General features: G+C 46.8%; 1 protein-coding gene across 3 annotated transcripts; it reads left to right on the top strand.

Moving 5' to 3' along the window:
- The first annotated feature begins 9 nt into the window (after positions 1-9).
- LOC135546367 (serine/threonine-protein kinase PAK 1-like) lies at positions 10-20,742 on the top strand. Of its 3 annotated transcripts, none has more exons than XM_064974726.1 (15): positions 10-171; positions 10,102-10,308; positions 10,470-10,564; positions 14,901-14,927; positions 15,034-15,181; positions 15,286-15,323; positions 16,077-16,187; positions 16,966-17,182; positions 18,070-18,133; positions 18,279-18,440; positions 18,712-18,829; positions 18,942-19,041; positions 19,230-19,426; positions 19,522-19,659; positions 19,835-20,742. In XM_064974726.1, exons 2-15 carry the CDS (start codon positions 10,122-10,124, stop codon positions 19,919-19,921), a joined length of 1,689 nt encoding a protein of 562 aa, XP_064830798.1. In that variant the 5' UTR covers positions 10-171; positions 10,102-10,121; the 3' UTR covers positions 19,922-20,742. The 3 variants fall into 3 exon arrangements, with proteins under 3 accessions (XP_064830798.1, XP_064830797.1, XP_064830799.1); XM_064974725.1 differs by having other exon boundaries at positions 10,096-10,308; XM_064974727.1 differs by lacking the exon at positions 14,901-14,927 and having other exon boundaries at positions 10,096-10,308.
- Positions 20,743-22,903: the final 2,161 nt, after the last annotated feature.

Below are 22,903 nucleotides of genomic sequence, written 5' to 3'. Positions count from 1 at the left end.
TGTATCTAACAATAGCCAGGGATTGGCAGAGCCTGGGCAGAGCGATAGAAGAAGGGTTTGGCAAATTGGGCAGAAAGAAAAAACCCGAGCGACTTGAGCGAATGCATGTGTGTGAGTGCTGGCAAAGAGATCGGATCGCCATCAGGAATTTTTCAAAAGACACGACAAGAGGTGAGTTTCTCCTATTCCTTTATCCACAGACAGAACCGGGCATGACAGTCTTTTTAGTTTTACCTTCCTTTACCGGTACATTACAGGACTGTTACCACCAGGCAGACAGGAGGAGCGTGCTCACCGCGCTACAGTCTAACGGAAAGGGAACGTACATACAGTAGCTATATCAGTGGATGGACTTGGGGCCGCGACACAGATTTATCGTTGCACTGATGTTGCCCCTGGGAGAAAGGAACGGGGTCCTTTATGTGTGTGGCGGTGGAGCTCCTGTGTATATGTGCGTGTATATGTGTGTGTGTGTGTGTGTGCGCGCGCGGACCAGTTGTCTGTCGCTTCAGGGCCGAACGGTATGAATGAAACATTTGGGAATATACAGTTATCATTTGAATTAAATAAACTCCGTGTGTTGATCGCCTGGATGAAAATTGGCAAAAAATGTCATGGTTAAAATGTTCTGATCTCATGTATAGTCTAGGCTAGATATTACAGAGTGTATCCATTTCAATGCAGACATTTTCATTTATTTAATGTCTTTAGGAGAAAGATGTGAAACGAATCATTATGCGTCATGGGGGAACCTTCCGATTCTTCCGGTGTCCCTACCCCATTGAAGTTGACAATTCAAATGGTTAGGGTTGGGTATGGTAAAGCTAGGGGTTACGATTAGGGTTTAGGGTAGGGACGTCCCAAGGATCCCGTATAGCACTTACGGGGTAGAGAGACAGACAGACACACACAGACACACAGACAGGGAATAGAGAGACAGAGAGGGGAGAAAAGAGCGAAAGACAGAGGGAGAGACCAACAGGCAGAAAGAGAAAAAGACTGGAAGAAACAGAAAGAGAGGGTAGGCTAGATAAGTGTAGCTGTAGCTGTCTGATTAGTGACAGTGCTCCACAGCCTTCACCCAGTTTGACTTGGCACTTTGAATAAATGACACATCAGGAATAACAGGCTAACCAAGAAGACCAGGCTAATCTGGGTTGGGGAAACAACACAGTGTGCATCCCAAATGGCACCCTTTTTCCTATATGGGGGTCTCTGGTCAAAAGTAGTGCACAGTATAGGGAATAGTTTTTTTATTTGGGATGTAGCCCCATCTTAGTGTCGTCTCTCTCACCATTGGTCTTGTCTCAATTCTGTTAATGTGCCTGAGTCAACATTGACCTTCGTGCCCCATAAAGGTTTAATGGCATCAATATGTAGAGGAATAAGTGAGATGTGATTGGCTGGCTGGAGGAAAGTGGGATGGGTGCATGTTATGTACAAGTGTAAAACAGTGTAATAATATTATTATTAGCCTCATCAATGTGATATGAAGAGATGTTGGAGGATGTGGGGGTGTAAAGGGGGTAAGAATGTGGGTGTGGTCTCCTGGCTGCATTGTCTCTCACCTGTCAGGTATTTATACCCGACAGACTGTTTAGGATTGGACACTTTAGCCAGGCCAAGGTTTAATTGTGTGTGTGTTTGTGTGTGTGTGTGTTCTCTCTCTGACACACACAGAGGGAGGGAGTATTTCCATCATTTGTTTCTACCCTGAGCTCCCTCCTTCTAGTATAGTACTGTAGAGAACAGAATACTGGCATCAGAGCTAACCTGTCCACTGAAGCAAGAATAATACTATCAACTATAAATATCTTTCTCTCTCTCTCTCCCTCTCTCGCTCTCTGTCTCTCTCTCTCTCTCTCTCTCTCTCTCTCTCTCTCTCTCTCTCTCTCTCTCTCTCTCTCTCTCTCTCTCTCTCTCTCTCTCTCTCTCTCTCTCTCTCTCTCTCTCTCTCTCTCTCTCTCTCTCTCTCTCTCTCTCTCTCTCTCTCTCTCTCTCTCTCTCTCTCTCTCTCTCTCTCTCTCTCTCTCTCTCTCTCTCTCTCTCTCTCTGTCTCTCTCTCTCTCTCTCTCTCTCTCTCTCTCTCTCTCTCTCTCTCTCTCTCTCTGTCTCTCTGACTCTCTGTCTCTCTGACTCTCTCTCTCTCTGTCTCTCTCTCTCTCTGTCTCTCTCTCTCTCTCTCTCTCTCTCTCTCTCTCTCTCTCTCTCTCTCTCTCTCTCTCTCTCTCTCTCTCTGTCTCTCTCTCTCTCTCCTCTCTCTCTCTCTCTCTCTCTCTCTCTGTCTCTCCTCTCCCCCTCTTCTTTTGTAAGTGTTATCCTTTACTCTCACTTTACTCATCCTACACCTTCTCCCTTCTCTCTCTTTCCCTCTCCACACACACACACACACACACACACACACACACACACACACACACACACACACACACACACACACACACACACACAGTGACAGGTAGTGCTGCATTAGCATTTAAATAACCTTTAAATTCCCATCCTGCTGCTGCCCTTATGGACCTGTAGTTAAGTCCTCTTGCTCTCCCTTTCTCTCTTTTTGTCTTGCTTAGAGTGAATGTGTGAACAGCTGCGGTAGGAATCTCACCTCCTCTCTATATTAATTTAGCTGTTTTCTCTAGCTCAGATGACCTCCATTGATAACCATTATCCTCTCAAATACACACACACACACACACACACACACACACACACACACACACACACACACACACACACACACACACACACACACACACACACACACACCCTGCTGTTTTGCCATCTGGTCAGCTGGCGGTGTGGTGAAATGTCTGAGGAGTCTGATAGTTTGGTGTTAAAGGGAAAGTTTAGGTGTTCAATAGATAGGTTGTGTTCCCCTGCTCAGACATTGCTGATGCATGCTAGATCTTACGAAACCTGGATAGGTATTTTACGGATCAGCTAACCACGTATGTTATAGTCTATGACATGGCGTGCAACCATTGGTTGATGTATGCAATGTCTGAGCAGCGGAACACAAACTGTCTGGGGTAGGATAGTTTGGGTGTGAGTTTAGTGTTAAAGGAATAGTGTTTTGTTAAACCAAATCAAATTTTATTTGTCACATGCGCCGAATACAACAGGTTTCACCTTACAGTGAAATGCTTACTTACAAGCCCTTAACCCACAATGTAATTTTTAGAAAACTAGATAAGTAAAAAATAAAATGAACAAATAATTAAAGAGCAGCAGTAAAATAACAGTAGCGAGGCTATATACAGGGGGTACTGGTACAGAGCTAATGTGCGGGGGCACCGGGTAGGATAGAGTTAAAGTGACTATGTCCCCTAACCAAAGGGATAGTTTGGGTGTTAGTTTAGTGTTAAAAGGATAGTGTTTTGTTCAATGGATAGTTTGGTGGCAAAAGGGTATTTCAGTCAGAATATGGAAGAAGTCCTTATTTGATCTCTCTGGCTATCATGCTAGCTGGCTAACTGGTTAGCTCGCTACACCTATGTATTGAAAGACTAGCCAGCAGGTTAGTAGCAGGGTAAAGTGTCTCTGAGAGTTGCTGGCTATTTTACACCTCTCTCTCTCACTCTCTCTCTCTCTCTCTCTGTCTCTCTCTGTCTCTCTCTGTCTCTCTCTCTCTCTCTCTCTCTCTCTCTCTCTCTCTCTCTCTCTCTCTCTCTCTCTCTCTCTCTCTCAGAAGATCTGCTAACAATCACAGACAGCTCTGCAGCTAGCAATACTCAATGAAGACACACATATGCACACACATGCGTGCATACAATGCATTTATAAAACCATAACAGTGGTTGGAGTTTAAATATTTACCATTTGTATAGTTAAGGGCCTCCTGTTACCATGCTGAACTTTTGTTCTCTAGTTAGGCTAGATAAGTTTTTGCACACACACACACACACACACACACACACACACACACACACACACACACACACACACACACACACACACACACACACACACACACACACACACACACTTGTCTAGTTATATCATTCCTTTTCTTGGGGGTGGAGCAGCTCTGGGCTCCCAGCAGGCTTTGCAACATGCATTATTTATGGTGATTGGGTTGGTGGGCAGGGCCAGAGAGCTGGTGGGCAGAGACCCTCATACCTGTATGGTTGTGTGTGTGTGTGTGTGTGTCTGTTCCAGTTCTGTGTTTAATAGTTATCATATGAGAAGTGAGTCGTTCAGTGGTGAGGTCACTGACCAGCCCTCTCCCTGTAGTTTACTCTGGACAGGCACAGAGAGGGGGAGAAGGAGAGAGAGATTATGTGTTGGGTACTTAGACTAGTCAGTGGCTCACAGCTCTCATTCAATTCTCTCTCTCTCACACACCCTTCCCTTTTTTCTCAGAGAAATAGGGTGAGAGAGGGCAAGGGGTAGAGGGGGTAAAATAGAGGGATCAGCTTCAAACACTTTTTAGTGAATAATGGAGCTCCTAGGATTCCTCAGGACTGGCATTGTTCTCTTTCTCTCTGCTTCGCTCCCTTGCTTTCTACTCCTCTATCCATCTCACCCCCTTCCCTCTTCAATGCGTGCACGCGCGCACACACACACACACACACACACACACACACACACACACACACACACACACACACACACACACATCTTCAGAGGTAAAGGAAAACGCAGTCAGTGTGAGCGTCTCTCTAGGCACGGTTAAACGAACAGACAGCAGATGTAAAGAGAGCGATGCAAAGGGAGACAGAGAGAAAGAAGATGGATCTTTTTCTTCTTTGTGATTCAAAACAATCGCCTGGTGGAACTCATGATGATGTCATGGTGATGGAGTGTCAAGGAGGAGAGGAAAAGGGGGAGCCACAGTAGAATGTTGGGATGCACCCCACCCTAAGAATCTGCTGGCGACGAGATTCCTGTGATATCTCTAGGCACCCATGGAGAGCCGCGACACACACATACACACACAGTGCATTGATGAAAGGTGAGGAAGGCTAGTCATACATTTGAACACACACACGCACTAGGATACGCCCTATGAGCACACTGGGAATCTTGACTGTTGTCATCATCAATTCCGAAACACACACACACACACACAGCCAGAGGGTATGTTAAAGTGTATTTGAAAGCCTTCTCAGGTTGACATTTTTAAGACGCCAACATACACTGATTTATCAACACTGGCTGCTGTGTGTGTGTTTTTCTCTTAAGCTGACATTAAGCTCACTTAGAGTTATTAGGAGGACAGACCTCTCACAGTGCCGGGCTGCAAAGCATCTTTGGATTGTAAGCACTTAATGTCCTCCAGTGAAAGAAAGAATGAAGGAAATATACACTACCGTTCAAAAGTTTGGGGTCACTTAGAAATGTCCTTGTTTTTGAACACACACTGGACAGGCAAACTCTGCCTAGAAGGCCAACATCCTGGTGTCGCCTCTTCACTGTTGACGTTGAGACTGGTGTTTTGCAGGTAATGTTTAATGAAGCTGCCGGTTGAGGACTTGTGAGGCATCTGTTTCTCAAACTAGACACTCTAGACACAAACTTGTCCTCTTGCTCAGTTGTGCACCGGGGCCTCCCACTCCTCTTTCTATTCTGGTTGGAGCCAGTTTGTGCTGTTATGTGAAGGGAGTTGTACACAGCGTGTACGAGATCTTCAGTTTCTTGGCAATTTCTCGCATGGAAGAACCTTCATTTCTCAGAATAAGAATAGACTGAGGAGTTTCAGAAGAAAGTTATTTTTTTCTGGACAGATGCATATCTTCATTCCCGGTTATGTGAAATCCATAGATTAGGGCATAATTAACTTTAATTTACTGATTTCCTCATATGAACTGTAACTCTGTAAAATCTTTAAATTGCTGCATTTTTATTTTTGTTCAGTATAGTTTGTTGGTCATGGTGATGTAGTAGGTCGTCATGGTGATATTGGTGACGTCATCAGTCGGTCATGGATGAGAGAGTGTTGTTGATTTTCTCTGTTTGGCTTAATTTCCTGCTCTTAGGCGTGAGAGAACACTGCAGTATCATAGACCAGCTGGTACACACACACACAGGGGGTATGTCTCTTGGAATCAATTGTCATCCGTTCTGCATGGTGGAGTGCTTGTAGTGAGACGAGGTGATGTGTGTGTGTGTGTGTGTGTGTGTGTGTGTGTGTGTGTGTGTGTGTGTGTGTGTGTGTGTGTGTGTGTGTGTGTGTGTGTGTGTGTGTGTGTGTGTGTGTGTGTGTGTGTGTGTGTGTGTGTGTGTGTATGTGTGAGAGCGAGAGCGAGAGAGAGAGGGGATGGAAATAGAAGGAGCGAGAGCAGGAGCTCTCAGGTTTTGGTCTGTGTGAGTTTGGTCATTTGAATTGTGTGTGAATAGAGTGAGAGTCTTCCTGTCACTGTCCATCCATCAACACCGTAACCCCAGGCAACCAGAGGGGGCAGGACAGTGCGCCAGGGCAGAACCACAACCTCTTTTTTTTCTCTTTACCTTCTCTCTCACTGTCTCTCTCTCAATATCTCACTGTCTCTCACTGCATGTCCAGTTCAGGCTTGGCTTGTTCCTCACTCATGCAAAAATGTACCCCCTCTCTCCCCCTCCACAGCCAGCCAGCAGGCGCTATGCTATGCTGCTCTCTGTCTCTCTAATTGTGTGTTTGGCCATGTCCTCTCTGCCATCTGCTCGGGCCTGTTGTGGGACTCCTGGGAGTGGGACACACACACACCTTCAAGTTCTCTTTATGAACCCATCTATTTTCAAATAATAAGCATTCTGTCCTCATACATAATATTCATACAGTCATTATTATAATAATCATGTATTTGTATAGTGCTTTTCAATACAAGTAACAAAGTGCTTTACATCATAAAATTATCAAATGAAAGTACTAACAAATAAACAAAGACAAGAGGAAGGACAATAGAGAAAATGGCAAATTGAAGCATATATTGAAGTCCTACATTAAGATCATCTTCATAAAAGTGTGTCTTCAGCAGGGATTTAAAAAGAGGCAGTGAATCTGCAAGCCTGAAATCCTCTGGCAGACCATTCCAAAGTCTAGGGGCCCTAATGGCTAATGCTCAGTCTCCTTTCATTTTCAACCTCGATTTTAGAATGGTCAACAGTGTTCTGCCAGAGGATCTCAGGCTGATATAGAGGATGGGGGCTAAACCGAGTTTAGCCTTAAACATGATTAATAGTGTTAAAATCTATTCTAAAAGTGACTGGTAGCCCGAGAAGCTGACATGGTTACATGTTCTGGTGCCAGTTGAAAGCCGAGCGAGCATTTAGAAATAACTGTAGACAATGGAGTGATTGATTGACAAAGAGTGTATACAAAGAGTTACAATAAAAGCATGTATAACTCTCTCCAGATCAGTGAACTAGCTATATTTCCTAGATGATAAAAGCATGATAATGTTGTGATTACGTTGATATCTTTTCATGACAATGATGATAATTCTGATCTTTGTTTGGGAATTTAAATAAACCAAGAAGCTAATGTATCAGAGAGAACAGTCTGCTCTCATCTACTTGAAAGACTGAAACCTGGTGTGTGTGTGTTTAAAATATGTTAAAATATGCATTTGAAGTCTCTCTCTCTCTCTCTCTCTCTCTCTCTCTCTGCCCTAGGGGCTGGCTCATTAATATGGTGGGACAGGAATACTATTTGATATTTTTCTCGCTTTCTTGCTTCCTTTCTTAATTTTTTTCTCTTGATATTGTTCTTTCTTTTGTTGAAAAAAATGTAATCTCACACAAACACACACAAAACGATGTGCGTAGGCTCGATCTGTCTAGTCATTAGCTCCACCGGGGGGGGGTCTCTGTCTCCTCAACTCCCCAGGGATAGTGAGGTCTTCTGGGCTTGGTGTATTGAGGCCTCCCCTCTCTTCCCCTGCTGGCTGTGGAGGTTTAGCTAATTCAGCTGATCTGCAGGGAGGAACACCAACAGGCTAACCCACTGTCTCTGTCAGACAACAAAACAATATGTGTGTGTTTTGTGCTTTTTAAAATTGGTCACAAAAAAAAATTCAGACAGGGGTGAGACAGGGTTGTAATCTGAGTCCAACCCTGTTTGATATCTATAGCGTCAGCTCAGTCAGTGGAAAGCACCAGAGATGCATCTCAAATGGCACCCTATTCCCTACATAGCATACTACTTTTGACTAGAGCTCTATGGGCCCTGGTCAAAAGTTGTGCAATGTAAAGGGAATAGGGTGCCATTTGGGACGTAGCTCAAGATGTACCTTCTTATTAGTCTTCTGCTCTGTGTGTGTGTGTGTGTGTGTGTGTGTGTGTGTGTGTGTGTGTGTGTGTGTGTGTGTGTGTGTGTGTGTGTGTGTGTGTGTGTGTGTGTGTGTGTGTGTGTGTGTGTGTGTGTGTGTGTGTGTGTTAGTAGGGTGATGTGTGATGACAGGGTTGTATGTATAAACTAAAAATGTAAAACCTCCCTCGTGTCTGCTTGCCAGAGGAGGATTTGGATGGGGAGAAGGGGGAAGGTGAGACGGGGGAGGATGTGTTTGATGTCTGAAGGAGGGAGGGAAGATGGAAAGAAGGGAGGAGGTGACAAAGGTGCTCTAGAATTACAGAACCATATCAAGTACAGTATGTGTGTGTGATCCACCTTGTGGCCAGCTGCTCTCTTAGTCACCAGAGCTGTGAATGTGAAGAGGTGTGTGATTGTAGACTGTGTGCATTTGTTTATACATCTGTTTAGTGTTTGTGTGACAAATATACTGTAGTTCCACACTTTCATGACGTGTGTGTGTGTGAGCCACAAACCCCACCTCCTACCCCATGACTCGTTCTGACATCACAGACTGTGACCTCATTATGACTGGAAGGCAGCAGAACAGAACTCAAGTCCAAACACACACACGCTCACATTCTTTCACACATACAACCCCCCTGCAGTTAAAGGAGGACTGAGGAGACAGAAGCTGAGGCCAAGAACAGAGTTCCATTCTGATAGACAGACAGACAGACCTGGGTAAGGCCAGACAGAACCTAGCCACTGCTAATGTAACACAGGCGTCACTGTGCCTGTATAGAAGTGTACTGTAGCTTCCTTCACTGTCCCAGTCCTCTTACTAACAAGTGGTTCGCAAACAAGAGACCGCCCGCTTGACAACTGCTTAGCCAGTTACACCACCGAAGAGCTAGCAATTCAGTGACAGGAAGGGAGCCATTTCAAGCTGTGGCATTGCAGTATACGATATTAACTCTGTTACACTAACCCTGAGGTATGATGAGGTCAGTGTACCAGATGATTACAAATAGATGTAAATGTCACATTATTTACCATGTGGAAGTTGGTTCATTCCTGCATTGAGACGACATGAACTCTGTTATTCTCCTGTACAGTGGATTAAAGTGAGCTAAAATAAATAAATCTGCTTTTTTCGTTTAGTGCTCCAACTTTCTACCTCAAATTAGTCCTTTTGGACATTTTTCTTGGTAAGCTCTTCTCTTGACATGAACTCTGTAAAACTGTCCTGTGTGTGTGTATCTGACCCAGATAGTTGTTCCCTTTGGTAGACTGTGTCCACCAGAGCATTCACTATAGCAGGTTAGCTTACATCCCCTATGTGAATGACTTTGTGTGTGTGAGAATCTGTGTGTGTGTGCCATTTTTAGATGTTTGTGGTACAACCAGTCATTAGCTTGTTCCTTTCTCTCCTCAGTGCAATGGCTCTTAGAATTAGTTTGTGAGCAGAGGTAGCAGGGTTGTGTGTCTTTCTCTTCCTGGATTGTGACTCAGTGGTCAGTGTTTGCAGCGTGCACGCACACACTCTGTTTCCGGGAAACTGGCCTGTAAATGATAGTGTGTTTCCGGATCAAACAGAATACCAGCTTGTCAACTATGGACTGGTAGCTCTACTACCTGTGTCATGTTAGCTGATAGGCTAGTTGACTAATGCTCTCTCAGCTGATGGGCTAGTGGAATAATGTTCTGTCAGCTAATTGGCTAGAGTACTAATGTTCTGTCAGCTGACAGGCTAATGGACTGGTGTTGTCAGCGGATTGGCTAAATATTTTGTCAGTTGATTGGCTAGTGGACTAATGTCATGTTAGTTGATAGGCTGGTAGACTGGTAATGTTCTGTGACCTAATGTTGATTGGTTGTTCCAGGAGCAGCCGGCGTGTAATTGGTGAAGATGTCTGATAATGGGGACATTGAGGACAAGCCCCCAGCCCCGCCCATGAGGAACACCAGCACTCTGATTGGCTCCTGCAGCAAAGATCCCGTCCCCCATGGCTCCAAGCCCCTCCCCCCCAACCCAGAGGACAGGAAGAAGAAAGATCGCTCCATCAGGTCCATCCTGACAGGAGGAGGAGACAAGAGTGAGTCCTGTGTGCGCGCGCACAGGGAGGTAACTAGGGGGAAGACAGACATCCAAATCCCCCAGGATCCCTTGCGGTAGCTTGCATGGTTAGCCTTCCCATGAGCCTCTCCTCTCTCCCTTTCTCTCCTAATTTTATCTCTCTCTTTATCTCTCTCATAGCCAACAAGAAGAAGGAGCGTCCAGAGATCTCTCTGCCTTCTGATTTTGAACACACCATCCATGTGGGCTTCGATGCGGTCACTGGAGAGTTCACAGTGAGTCCATGTGCTCTACATCTATGCTCTACTAGGGTCTGTCTACGTGCTCGAGATCTAGGGTCTGTATCTAGTAGGGTGTTTAACAATGATTCAGCTGATCAACTATGGCCTGTGTAGAATAGTGGAGGATACTCAGAGGAGGATGGTGAGGACCATCCTCCTCTGTGAATGTCATTACATTTTTATTTTATTATTTTTTTAACACACCTGCTCCCCATTCACACCTGAGACCTTGGAACACTAACGAGTCACATGACACCGGGGAGGGAAAATGGCTAATTGGGCCCAATTTGGACATTTTTACTTAGGGGTGTACTCACTTTTGTTGACAGCGGTTTAGACATTAATGGCTGTGTGTTGAGTTATTTTGAGGGGACAGCAAATTTACACTGTTATACAAGCTGTACACTCACTACTTTACATTGTAGCAAAGTGTCATTTCTTCAGTTTTGTCACATGAAAAGATATACTGAAATATTTACAAAAATGTGAGGGGTGTACTCACTTTTGTGATATACTATATACACTGCTCAAAAAAATAAAGTGAACACTAAAATAACACATCCTAGATCTGAATGAATTAAATATTCTTATTAAATACTTTTTTCTTTACATAGTTGAATGTGCTGATAACAAAATCACACAAAAATTATCAATGGAAATCAAATGTATCAATCTGTGGAGGTCTGGATTTGGAGTCACACTCAAAATTAAAGTGGAAAACCACACTACAGGCTGATCCAACTTTGATGTAATGTCCTTAAAACAAGTCAAAATGAGGCTCAGTAGTGTGCCTGTATGACCTCCCTACAACGCCTGGGCATGCTCCTGATGAGGTGGCGGATGGTCTCCTGAGGGATCACCTCCCAGACCTGGACTAAAGCATCCGCCAACTCCTGGACAGTCTGTGGTGCAACGTGGCGTTGGTGGATGGAGCGAGACATGATGTCCCAGATATGGTCAATTGGATTCAGGTCTGGGGAACGGGCGGGCCAGTCCATAGCATCAATGCCTTCCTCTTGCAGGAACTGCTGACACACCCCAGTCACATGAGGTCTAGCATTGTCTTGCATTAGGAGGAACCCAGGGCTAACCGCACCAGCATATGGTCTCACAAGGGGTCTGAGGATCTCATCTCGGTGACTAATGGCAGTCAGGCTTCCTCTGGCGAGGACATGGAGGGCTGGGCGGCCCCCCAAAGAAATGTCACCCCACACCATGACTGACCCACCGCCAAACCGGTCATGCTGGACGATGTTGCAGGCAGCAGAACGTTCTCCACGGCGTCTCCAGACTCTGTCACGTCTGTCACGTGCTCAGTGTGAACCTGCTTTCATCTGTGAAGAGCATAGGGCGCCAGTGGCGAATTTGCCAATCTTGTTGTTCTCTGGCAAATGCCAAACGTCCTGCACGGTTTTGGGCTGTAAACACAACCCCCACCTGTGGACATCGGGCCCTCATACAACCCTCATGGAGTCTGTTTCTGACCGTTTGAGCAGACACATGCATATTTGTGGCCTGCTGGAGGTCATTTTGCAGGGCTCTGGCAGTGCTCCTCCTTGTACAAAGGCGGAGGTTGCGGTCCTGCTGCTGGGTTGTTGCCCTCCTACGGCCTCCTCCACGTCTCCTGATGTACTGGCCTCTCTCCTGGTAGCGCCTCCATGCTCTGGACACTACGCTGACAGACACAGCAAACCTTCTTGCCACAGCTCGCATTGATGTTCCATCCTGGATGAGCTGCACTACCTGAGCCACTTGTGTGGGTTGTAGACCCCGTCTCATGCTACCACTAGAGTGGAAGCACCGCCAGCATTCAAAAGTGACCAAAACATCAGCCAGGAAGCATAGGAACTGAGAAGTAGTCTGTGGTTCCCACCTGCAGAACCACTCCTTTATTTGGGGTGTCTTGCTAATTGCCTATAATTTCCACCTGTTGTCTATTCCATTTGCACAACAGCATGTGACATTTATTGTCAATCAGTGTTGCTTCCTAAGTGGACAGTTTGATTTCACAGAAGTGTGAGTAGCCTTACTGCCATTAGTTACCGAGATGAGATCCTCAGACCCCTTGTGAGACCATATGCTGGTGCGGTTGGCCCTGGGTTCCTCCTAATGCCAGACAATGTTATACCTCATGTGGCTGGAGTGTGTCAGCAGTTCCTGCAAGAGGAAGGCATTGATGCTATGGACTGGCCCACCCGTTCCCCAGACCTGAATCCAATTGAGCACATCTGGGGCATCATGTCTCGCTCCATCCACCAATGCCACGTTGCACCACAGACTGTCCAGGAGTTGGCGGATGCTTTAGTCCAGGTCTGGGAGGAGATCCCTCAGGAGACCATCCGCCACCTCATCAGGAGCATGCCCAGGCGTGGTAGGGAGGTCATACAGGCACGTGGAGGCCACACACACTACTGAGCCTAATTTTGACTTGTTTTAAGGACATTACATCAAAGTTAGATCAGCCTGTAGTGTGGTTTTCCACTTTAATTTTGAGTGTGACTCCAAATCCAGACCTCCATGGGTTGATAAATTTGATTTCCATTGATAATTTTTGTGTGATTTTGTTGTCAGCACATTCAACTATGTAAAGAAAAAAGTAATTAATAAGAATATTTCATTCATTCAGATCTAGGATGTTATTTTAGTGTTCCCTTTATTTTTTGAGCAGTGTATATACACAGTGAGGGAAAAAGTATTTGATCCCCTGCTGATTTTGTATGTTTGCCCACTGACAAAGAAATGATCAGTCTATAATTTTAATGGTATGTTTATTTGAACAGTGAGAGACAGAATAACAACAAAAAAATCCAAAAATGTTTTAAATTTGATTTGCATTTTAATGAGGGAAATAAGTATTTGACCCCCTCTCAATCAGAAAGATTTCTGGCTCCCAGGTGTCTTTTATGCAGGTAACGAGCTGAGATTAGGAGAACACTCTTAAAGGGAGTGCGCCTAATCTCAGTTTGTCACCTGTATAAAAGTCACCTGTCCACAGAAGCAATCAATCAGATTCCAAACTCTCCACCATGGCCAAGACCAAAGAGCTCTCCAAGGATGTCAGGGACAAGATTGTAGACCTACACAAGGCTGGAATGGGCTACAAGACCATCACCAAGCAGCTTGGTGAGAAGGTGACAACAGTTGGTGCGATTATTCGCAAATGGAAGAAACACAAAATAACTGTCAATCTCCCTCGGCCTGGGTCTCCATGCAAGATCTCACCTCATGGAGTTGCAATGATCATGAGAACGGTGAGGAATCAGCCCAGAACTACACAGGAGGATCTTGTCAATGATCTCAAGGTAGCTGGGACCATAGTCACCAAGAAAACAATTGGTAACACACTACGCCGTGAAGGACTGAAATCCTGCAGCGCCCGCAAGGTCCCCCTGCTCAAGAAAGCACATATACATGGAGCTCTTTGGCATCAACTCAACTCGCCGTGTTTGGAGGAGGAGGAATGCTGCCTATGACCCCAAGAACACCATCCCCACCGTCAAACATGGAGGTGGAAACATTATGCTTTGGGGGTGTTTTTCTGCTAAGGCCACAGGACAACTTTACCGCATCAAAGAGGGCCATGTACCGTCAAATCTTGGGTGAGAACCTCCTTCCCTCAGCCAGGGCATTAACAATGGATCGTGGATGGGTATTCCAGCATGACAATGACCCAAAACACACGGCCAAGGCAACAAAGGAGTGGCTCAAGAAGAAGCACATTAAGGTCCTGGAGTGGCCTAGCCAGTCTCCAGATCTTAATACCATAGAAAGTCTGTGGAGGGAGCTGAAGGTTTGAGTTGCCAAACATCAGCCTCGAAACCTTAATGACTTGGAGAAGATCAGCAAAGAGGAGTGGGACAAAATCCCTCCTGAGATGTGTGCAAACCTGGTGGCCAACTACAAGAAACGTCTGACCTCTGTGATTGCCATCAAGGGTTTTGCAACCAAGTACTAAGTCATGTTTTGCAGAGGGGTCAAATACTTATTTCCCTCATTAAAATGCAAATCAATTTATAACATTTTTGACATGCGTTTTTCTGGATTTTTGTTGTTGTTATTCTGTCTCTCACTGTTCAAATAAACCTACCATTAAAATTATAGACGTATCATTTCTTTGTCAGTGGGCAAATGTACAAAATCAGCAGGGGATCAAATACTTTTTTCCCTCACTGTATATATATTAATATATGAATGCAGTACTTTTGACTAGAGTCCTATGGGCCCTTGTCAAAATGTGTGCACTTTATAGGGAAATGGAACCAGTTCAGACGCATCCTCTCTATTTCACTATTACCCTCAATGCCTCTTGCTCCCTCTCTGTCTGTCATAGGGGGAGATCTTAGGAGGAATGGAGCGAGTGAGTAGAGGGAAGCAGAGTGGGGGATGAGACTGTAGGATGGAGATATGACCCAGTTCTCTGACCACACGACATCTCCCTCTTGTTACTAACATTGTGTGTGTAGGGCATGCCGGAGCAATGGGCTCGGTTGCTCCAGACCTCTAACATCACTAAGCTGGAACAGAAGAAGAATCCTCAGGCTGTCCTTGATGTTCTCAAATTCTATGACTCCAAGGAGACCAACAACAGCCAGAAATACATGAGCTTTACAGGTACACACACACTAGCATGTATACACACACACACATTCAGATATTAACACACACTATTTGTCTTGTTTTCTCCTCCTTTCTCCTGTTTTCCTTCTCCTCTACAGACAAGAGTTCAGACAACTACAGCTGTTCCAACACTGCCGTAAGTCTCCCGACACACCCTATTTAATTTCACTAGGCAAGTCAGTTAAGAACAAATTCTTATTTATAATGACGGCCTACCCCGGCCAAACCCGGGCGACGCTGGGCCAATTCTGTGCTGCCCTATGGGACTCCCAATCATGGCCGGATGTGATACAGCCTGGATTCGAACCAGGGACTGTTGTGACAGCACTGAGATACAGTGCCTTAGACTGCTGCGCCACCTGGGTGCCCCTAATCATATATAGTGCACAACTTTTGATCAGGGCCCATCACCACAATTCTGTCCAGAGCCCTATGAGCCATGGTAGGGCACTATATAAGGAATAGGGTGCATTTTGATAGGAACGTATGTAGGAACATATGTCAACTATCAATGTGTGTTTAGAGCCATAGATGAAGAATGGCAAAAAGGATTGGAGTGATAGAGAAAAACGGGATAAACAGAGAGAATGAGAGGATAAGAGATGGTGGAAGAGAGAGCAGAGGACAAAATGGAGAGGTGTGCCAATCAACAGTCCTTGAGATGCATTCCCTGGCTCTACTTCTCCCTCTCTCTTTACCTCTCCATCCCTCATTCTCTCCCTTTGTCTGCACTGTCTGTGAATCAGTATGTTTTCCTCCATTCACCTTCTCTACCTGCCTGGCTGTCAGTCAGTCAGAAGGAGAAGAAAGGGGGAGATGGAGAAGGAGGGATTATTAACAACAGGAAAAGAAAGTGAGCTAACTGAAAGTAATGTCACATCCTCTTCAGAGCTCCAAGGCTGTGTCAGAGACGCCTGCCATAGCAACCGTATCTGAGGACGAGGAAGATGAGGCCACGCCCCCTCCTGTTGTTGCTCCCCGACCAGAACACACCAAATCAGTAAGACACACGCCACACACATACACTCAGCCCCCTGGCTCCAGACAAGGTAAATAAAGTCACACTATCCTTGTGCTGCTCTTCACTAACAGACTCAGCATTGTGTGTGTGTGTGTGTGTGTGTGTGTGTGTGTGTGTGTGTGTGTGTGTGTGTGTGTGTGTGTGTGTGTGTGTGTGTGTGTGTGTGTGTGTGTGTGTGTGTGTGTGTGACGATCATGGGCGGCAGCAGGGGGCTGAATTTAGATACTAAACTCACACTGCCTCTCTGTTCACTCTGTTGTCACAGAAAACACACACACACACCAGAGAAATCCCCTAGAGAAGTCTGTTCTCTGATTGGCTGAGAGGGGTCTTTTCTTTCGGTCCGAACTGAAGTGGCGTCTCAGAAAGGGCTACTGCCATGGCGCCACTGTTGCCACAGTGATTTAGCAGCTTAGCGCACCTGACTGGGACACACAGACACAGTAAAATAAGGAACAGTAACTGTAACTGAGTTGGTTTGGTGGACCACCAATTGCATAAGCTATAGCTCTGAAGTCTAACGTTGTCCTTCTCTCTCTCTTCATTCACACTCTCCCTTCTTTCACCCTCCCCCCCCTCCCTCCCTCCCTCCCTCCCTCCCTCCCTCCCTCCCTCCCTCCCTCCCTCCCTCCCTCCCTAACTCCCTCCCTCCCTCCCTCCCTCCCTCCCTCCCTCCCTCCCTCCTCCTCTCCCTTCCCTCCCCCTCCCTCACTCCCTCCTCCTCTCTCTCCTTCCCTCCTTCTCACTTTTTCCTCAGATATACACTCGTTCTGTGATAGATCCCCTCCCAGCTCCTCCCACCAGAGACGTTGCCACGTCGCCTATCTCCCCCCCACCTCCGGAGGGCGCCACCTCTGCCATCACACCCCCCACTAGCCCCACCCCTAGTCCTGCTCCTGGCCCCTCCCTGCCACGCCCCGCAGACAAAACACGCAAGAAGAAGATGTCTGATGAAGAGATACTGGAGAAACTGCGTAAGTAACGCATGCACAGACACACACAGCTAGTCTGAAAGTTGCAATAGAAGTAAACTGCACTGGCTGCTGGTTTCAGATCCCTTGTACTATCTCCTGTCATTGTTCCGTAAGATACTCTGTAGTGATGAATGGTGTGTGTACTCTGTAATCCATTGGGTGAGGTGTGTGTGTGTGTGTGTGTGTGTATAACTAGTTCAACTATATCATCCTATGATGCTCCATGCCTCAGATGTACTCAGGTCTCCCTCTACTGGTAAGAAACAATACTGTCACTCAGACATCCTCCTACCCTCCTACCCTCCCGTCCAACCCTGGCATCTGATTGGTCATCTTCTCTCTCTACTGTCCAATTTCCTGGAGTTACTGAGTGATCCTGTTAAATTGAGCATCTGACAGTCTCACCTCCAACTGTGGACCTAACAAGATGTTCTGTCTGTTACTGTCTCTTTTTCTCTCTCTCCTCCTCTCCCTCTCTCACCATCTGTCTGAGTCCGACCAGCATGTCTTTGACCTGACCCTGACAGCCGTGGTCCTACAGTGGTTTTAAAGTGAAATCTCTGAGAGTCTCTGTACTGTAATGGTCCCACTTCTGCCGCTATGCCTCTTCTCTGTTTCCCTGTCTGTCTGTCTCTCTCTGACTCTTCACTCTGTCCTTCTGTTTCATTTATCAAATCAAATTTATTTATATAGCCCTTCGTACATCAGCTGATATCTCAAAGTGCTGTACAGAAACCCAGCCTAAAACCCCAAACAGCAAGCAATGCAGGTGTAGAAGCGCGGTGGCTAGGAAAAACTCCCTAGAAAGGCCAAAACCTAGGAAGAAACCTAGAGAGGAACCAGGCTATTTATTAACCTCACTTATTTCCCTTCCTCCCTCCTCTCAGGGAGTATTGTCAGTGTGGGAGACCCCAAGAAGAAATACACGCGCTTCGAGAAGATCGGACAGGGGTGAGTCTACACCACACACACACACACACACACACACACACACACACACACACACACACACACACACACACACACACACACTTCACTTCTTCACTTTGAAATGAAAGAAGTCTCTCCCCCCTCCTCTCTTTCCTTCTCTCTCCAGTGCGTCAGGTACGGTATATACGGCCATAGACATCGCTACAGGCCAGGAGGTGGCCATTAAACAGATGAACCTGCAGCAGCAGCCCAAGAAGGAGCTCATCATCAACGAGATCCTGGTCATGAGGGAAAACAAGAACCCCAACATTGTTAACTACCTGGACAGGTGAGACACACACACACATCGTTTACTAGACAGGTGAGACACGCTTACAAACACACACACTCCTAAACGCACACATTGACATGTAAACACACATATTAGTTGTGAGGACTAGATATCTTCATCTTGTCTTTCGGCTTCTTCTTTTTCACACACAGACACTCCCTAACCGTCCCTCACATCCTCTATCTTCCCCTTACCATTGATGAACTGGTACAGTGGTGATATTTGATGTTACCATGGTAACATGGGTGTGGTTGTTGTGTTTCTGTAGTTACCTGGTGGGGGAGGAACTATGGGTAGTGATGGAGTATCTGGCTGGGGGTTCTCTGACTGACGTTGTCACGGAAACATGTATGGACGAGGCTCAGATCGCTGCTGTGTGTCGGGAGGTCAGTGCTGTTGTGTGTGTGTGTGTGTACATGGCTTGTCGGCCTGCTTTCTAATTCAGAAAGTGATGCTTTAAGCACTTTTGTACATCTCTCTTTCTCTCTCTCTCTCCAGTGTCTGCAGGCCTTGGAGTTCCTCCATTCTAACCAGGTGATCCATCGCGACATCAAGAGTGACAACATCCTTCTGGGAATAGACGGATCAGTGAAACTCAGTATGTAACACACTTAGGGTTGGAGATGGGGGCATTAATGTGCAGTGTCTCCATTTGACCAGCAGAGGGAGCTCATAGTTTGTGTTCTAATGCAGCACGACCACTGTGCCATTGCATATTTAGTCTTATATAGTGCAATAGAGTGCAATGTCCTATTCTAACATGTGTGTTCTCTCTCTCCTCTCTAGCTGACTTTGGGTTCTGTGCCCAGATCACTCCAGAGCAGAGTAAGAGGAGCACCATGGTGGGGACTCCCTATTGGATGGCTCCAGAGGTGGTGACCAGGAAGGCGTACGGTCCTAAAGTTGACATCTGGTCTCTAGGCATCATGGCTATAGAGATGGTGGAGGGAGAACCCCCTTACCTCAATGAGAACCCACTCAGGGTAAGAGGTAGAGAGAGAGCGAATGTGTGTGTGTGTGTGTCTCTCTGTCTTTGTGTGTCTATAACGGCTCCTGTCTGTCCTGTCCTATCTCCTAGGCGTTGTATCTGATTGCGACCAACGGGACTCCAGAGCTTCAGAACCCAGAGAAACTGTCCTCAGTCTTCAGAGACTTCCTCACCTGTTGCCTGGAGATGGATGTGGAGAAGAGAGGGAGCGCTAATGACCTACTACAGGTAGAGAGAGAGAGAGAGAGAGAGAGAGAGAGAGAGAGAGAGAGAGAGAGAGAGAAAGAGAGAGAGGCACAAGGTTGGTTTCTGCCTCAAACCACATGACTAGTTTTACCACTAATAAAACTAAACCTATCTTTCCTCTCCTCGTTTTCCTTTCTTCTCTCCTCCTCCTCCACAGCACCAGTTCCTGAAGGTGGCCAAGCCTTTATCCAGTCTGACTCCTCTCATCCTGGCAGCCAAAGAAGCAGCCAAGGCGAACCGCTAACCTGCTAGATGCTAGCACAATGGATTCCCCCCTCTAGCCTATGGACCCAGACAGGGGGTGTTTCAGGGTGTCCCATCCCCCTCAAACCCTTGACCTATCATGGTGACTGTGGGAAGGACGCTCTTACTGATGTCATTGCTGGTACAAATACACTGATCGGATTGGAGAAAAGTTCCAGGCCCAAAGACTCATGGGAATTGTAGTTTCAGCAAGAAAGTGTCTGAACTCTCAACAGACAGTGGCTCTGGACTGGATCTGATCTGACCTTTGAACTGTTTGTTTGTTTATGTCTGACTGTTATTTTCATGTGTTTAGGTGTTTTGTTTTGGGGAGAAATGATTGGTTGATTACAAGTGTAATGAAGAGACGCAAAGTGGTACTGTTATTGTCTAAGTGCCAAACGGCACCATAGACCCTAAATAGTGCACTACTTTTGTCAAAAATAGGGTGCCATTTGGGACAGTCTTTCAGTCTGATCAAACGTTGGAACGTCAAATGTATCTCCTTATCTCTTCTCCTCTCTCGCTCTCCCTCTTTCTCTCTCTCTGTCTGGCTGACTGAGATGACACGCATGACACCTTTTTTATGGAATGTCTAAAATCATAATAATAATAATACAAATGGTGATGGTGATGATAAGTATGGTACATGAAGGATGCCTGTGTATGATACAGTATAGAAGAACATATCTAAATCCTATTTTTCCAGTACAATCTGTATGGTACAATGTCGGACTGGTACTCGTCCCAAACTTCTGAAGAGAGTATGTACATTACATGTGAAAAAACTGCATAAAAACACAGCTAAAACAACCACAAAAATATTGTCTGCTTTCTTTGTTTAGCAACGTGTTTTCCTTTATTCAGATGGAGTTGAAGAATACCAAGGTACCATTAAGAAGTATACTTTCTACCAAGAGGTTTGTTCTGTTTTTAAAATGTAGCGTTAACTACCCTCGGCCTTAAACTGTCTCACTGGTGGAAGAGTTCTAGCAGACAGTAGGACAACCTCTAGTCTCTAGTGCTCTACACGCTCCTCTAGTGCTCTACACGCTCCTCTAGTGCTCTACACGCTCCTCTGGTGCTCTACACGCTCCTCTAGTGCTCTACACGCTCCTCTAGTGCTCTACACGCTCCTCTAGTGCTCTACACGCTCCTCTAGTGCTCTACACGCTCCTCTAGTGCTCTACACGCTCCTCTAGTGCTCTACACGCTCCTCTAGAGCTCTACACGCTCCTCTAGTGCTCTGCACGCTCCTCTAGTGCTCTACACGCTCCTCTGGTGCTCTGCACGCTCCTCTAGTGCTCTGCACGCTCCTCTGGTGCTCTGCACGCTCCTCTAGTGCGCTGCATGCTCCTCTAGTGCTCTACACGCTCCTCTAGTGCTCTACACGCTCCTCTGGTGCTCTACACGCTCCTCTGGTGCTCTGCACGCTCCTCTGGTGCTCTACACGCTCCTCTGGTGCTCTGCACGCTCCTCTGGTGCTCTACACGCTCCTCTGGTGCTCTGCACGCTCCTCTGGTGCTCTACACGCTCCTCTGGTGCTCTACACGCTCCTCTGGTGCTCTACACGCTCCTCTAGTGCTCTGCACGCTCCTCTAGTGCTCTACATGTTCCTCTGGTGCTCTACACGCTCCTCTAGTGCTCTACATGTTCCTCTGGTGCTCTACACGTTCCTCTGGTGCTCTACACGCTCCTCTAGTGCTCTGCACGCTCCTCTAGTGATCTACATGTTCCTCTGGTGCTCTACACGCTCCTCTAGTGCTCTACATGTTCCTCTGGTGCTCTACACGCTCCTCTGGTGCTCTACACGCTCCTCTAGTGCTCTGCACACTCCTCTAGTGCTCTACATGTTCCTCTAGTGCTCTACATGTTCCTCTGGTGCTCTACACGCTCCTCTAGCACTCTGCACACTCCTCTAGTGCTCTACATGTTCCTCTAGTGCTCTACATGTTCCTCTGGTGCTCTACACGCTCCTCTAGTGCTCTGCACGCTCCTCTAGTGCTCTGCACGCTCCTCTAGTGCTCTACATGTTCCTCTGGTGCTCTACACGCTCCTCTAGTGCTCTACACGCTCCTCTAGTGCTCTACATGTTCCTCTGGTGCTCTACACGCTCCTCTGGTGCTCTACACGCTCCTCTAGTGCTCTACATGTTCCTCTGGTGCTCTACACGCTCCTCTGGTGCTCTACACGCTCCTCTAGTGCTCTACATGTTCCTCTGGTGCTCTACACGCTCCTCTAGTGCTCTACATGTTCCTCTGGTGCTCTACACGCTCCTCTAGTGCTCTGCACGCTCCTCTGGTGCTCTGCACACTCCTCTAGTGCTCTACATTTTCCTCTGGTGCTCTACACGCTCCTCTAGTGCTCTGCACGTCCTCTGGTGCTCTGCACACTCCTCTAGTGCTCTACATGTTCCTCTGGTGCTCTGCACGCTCCTCTGGTGCTCTACACGCTCCTCTAGTGCTCTACACGCTCCTCTAGTGCTCTACACGCTCCTCTAGTGCTCTACACGCTCCTCTAGTGCTCTACACGCTCCTCTAGTGCTCTACACGCTCCTCTAGTGCTCTACACGCTCCTCTACAGCTCTACACGCTCCTCTAGTGCTCTGCACGCTCCTCTAGTGCTCTACACGCTCCTCTGGTGCTCTGCACGCTCCTCTAGTGCTCTGCACGCTCCTCTGGTGCTCTGCACGCTCCTCTAGTGCGCTGCATGCTCCTCTAGTGCTCTACACGCTCCTCTAGTGCTCTACACGCTCCTCTGGTGCTCTACACGCTCCTCTGGTGCTCTGCACGCTCCTCTGGTGCTCTGCACACTCCTCTGGTGCTCTACACGCTCCTCTGGTGCTCTACACGCTCCTCTGGTGCTCTGCACGCTCCTCTGGTGCTCTACACGCTCCTCTGGTGCTCTGCACGCTCCTCTGGTGCTCTGCACGCTCCTCTGGTGCTCTACACGCTCCTCTGGTGCTCTACACGCTCCTATAGTG

Source organism: Oncorhynchus masou, chromosome 9 (genome assembly GCF_036934945.1).
Source record: "Oncorhynchus masou masou isolate Uvic2021 chromosome 9, UVic_Omas_1.1, whole genome shotgun sequence".
NCBI lineage: Eukaryota > Metazoa > Chordata > Actinopteri > Salmoniformes > Salmonidae > Oncorhynchus > Oncorhynchus masou.
The sequence above is the reverse complement of the archived record's forward strand: the minus strand, read 5'-3'. Positions and strand labels throughout refer to the sequence as shown.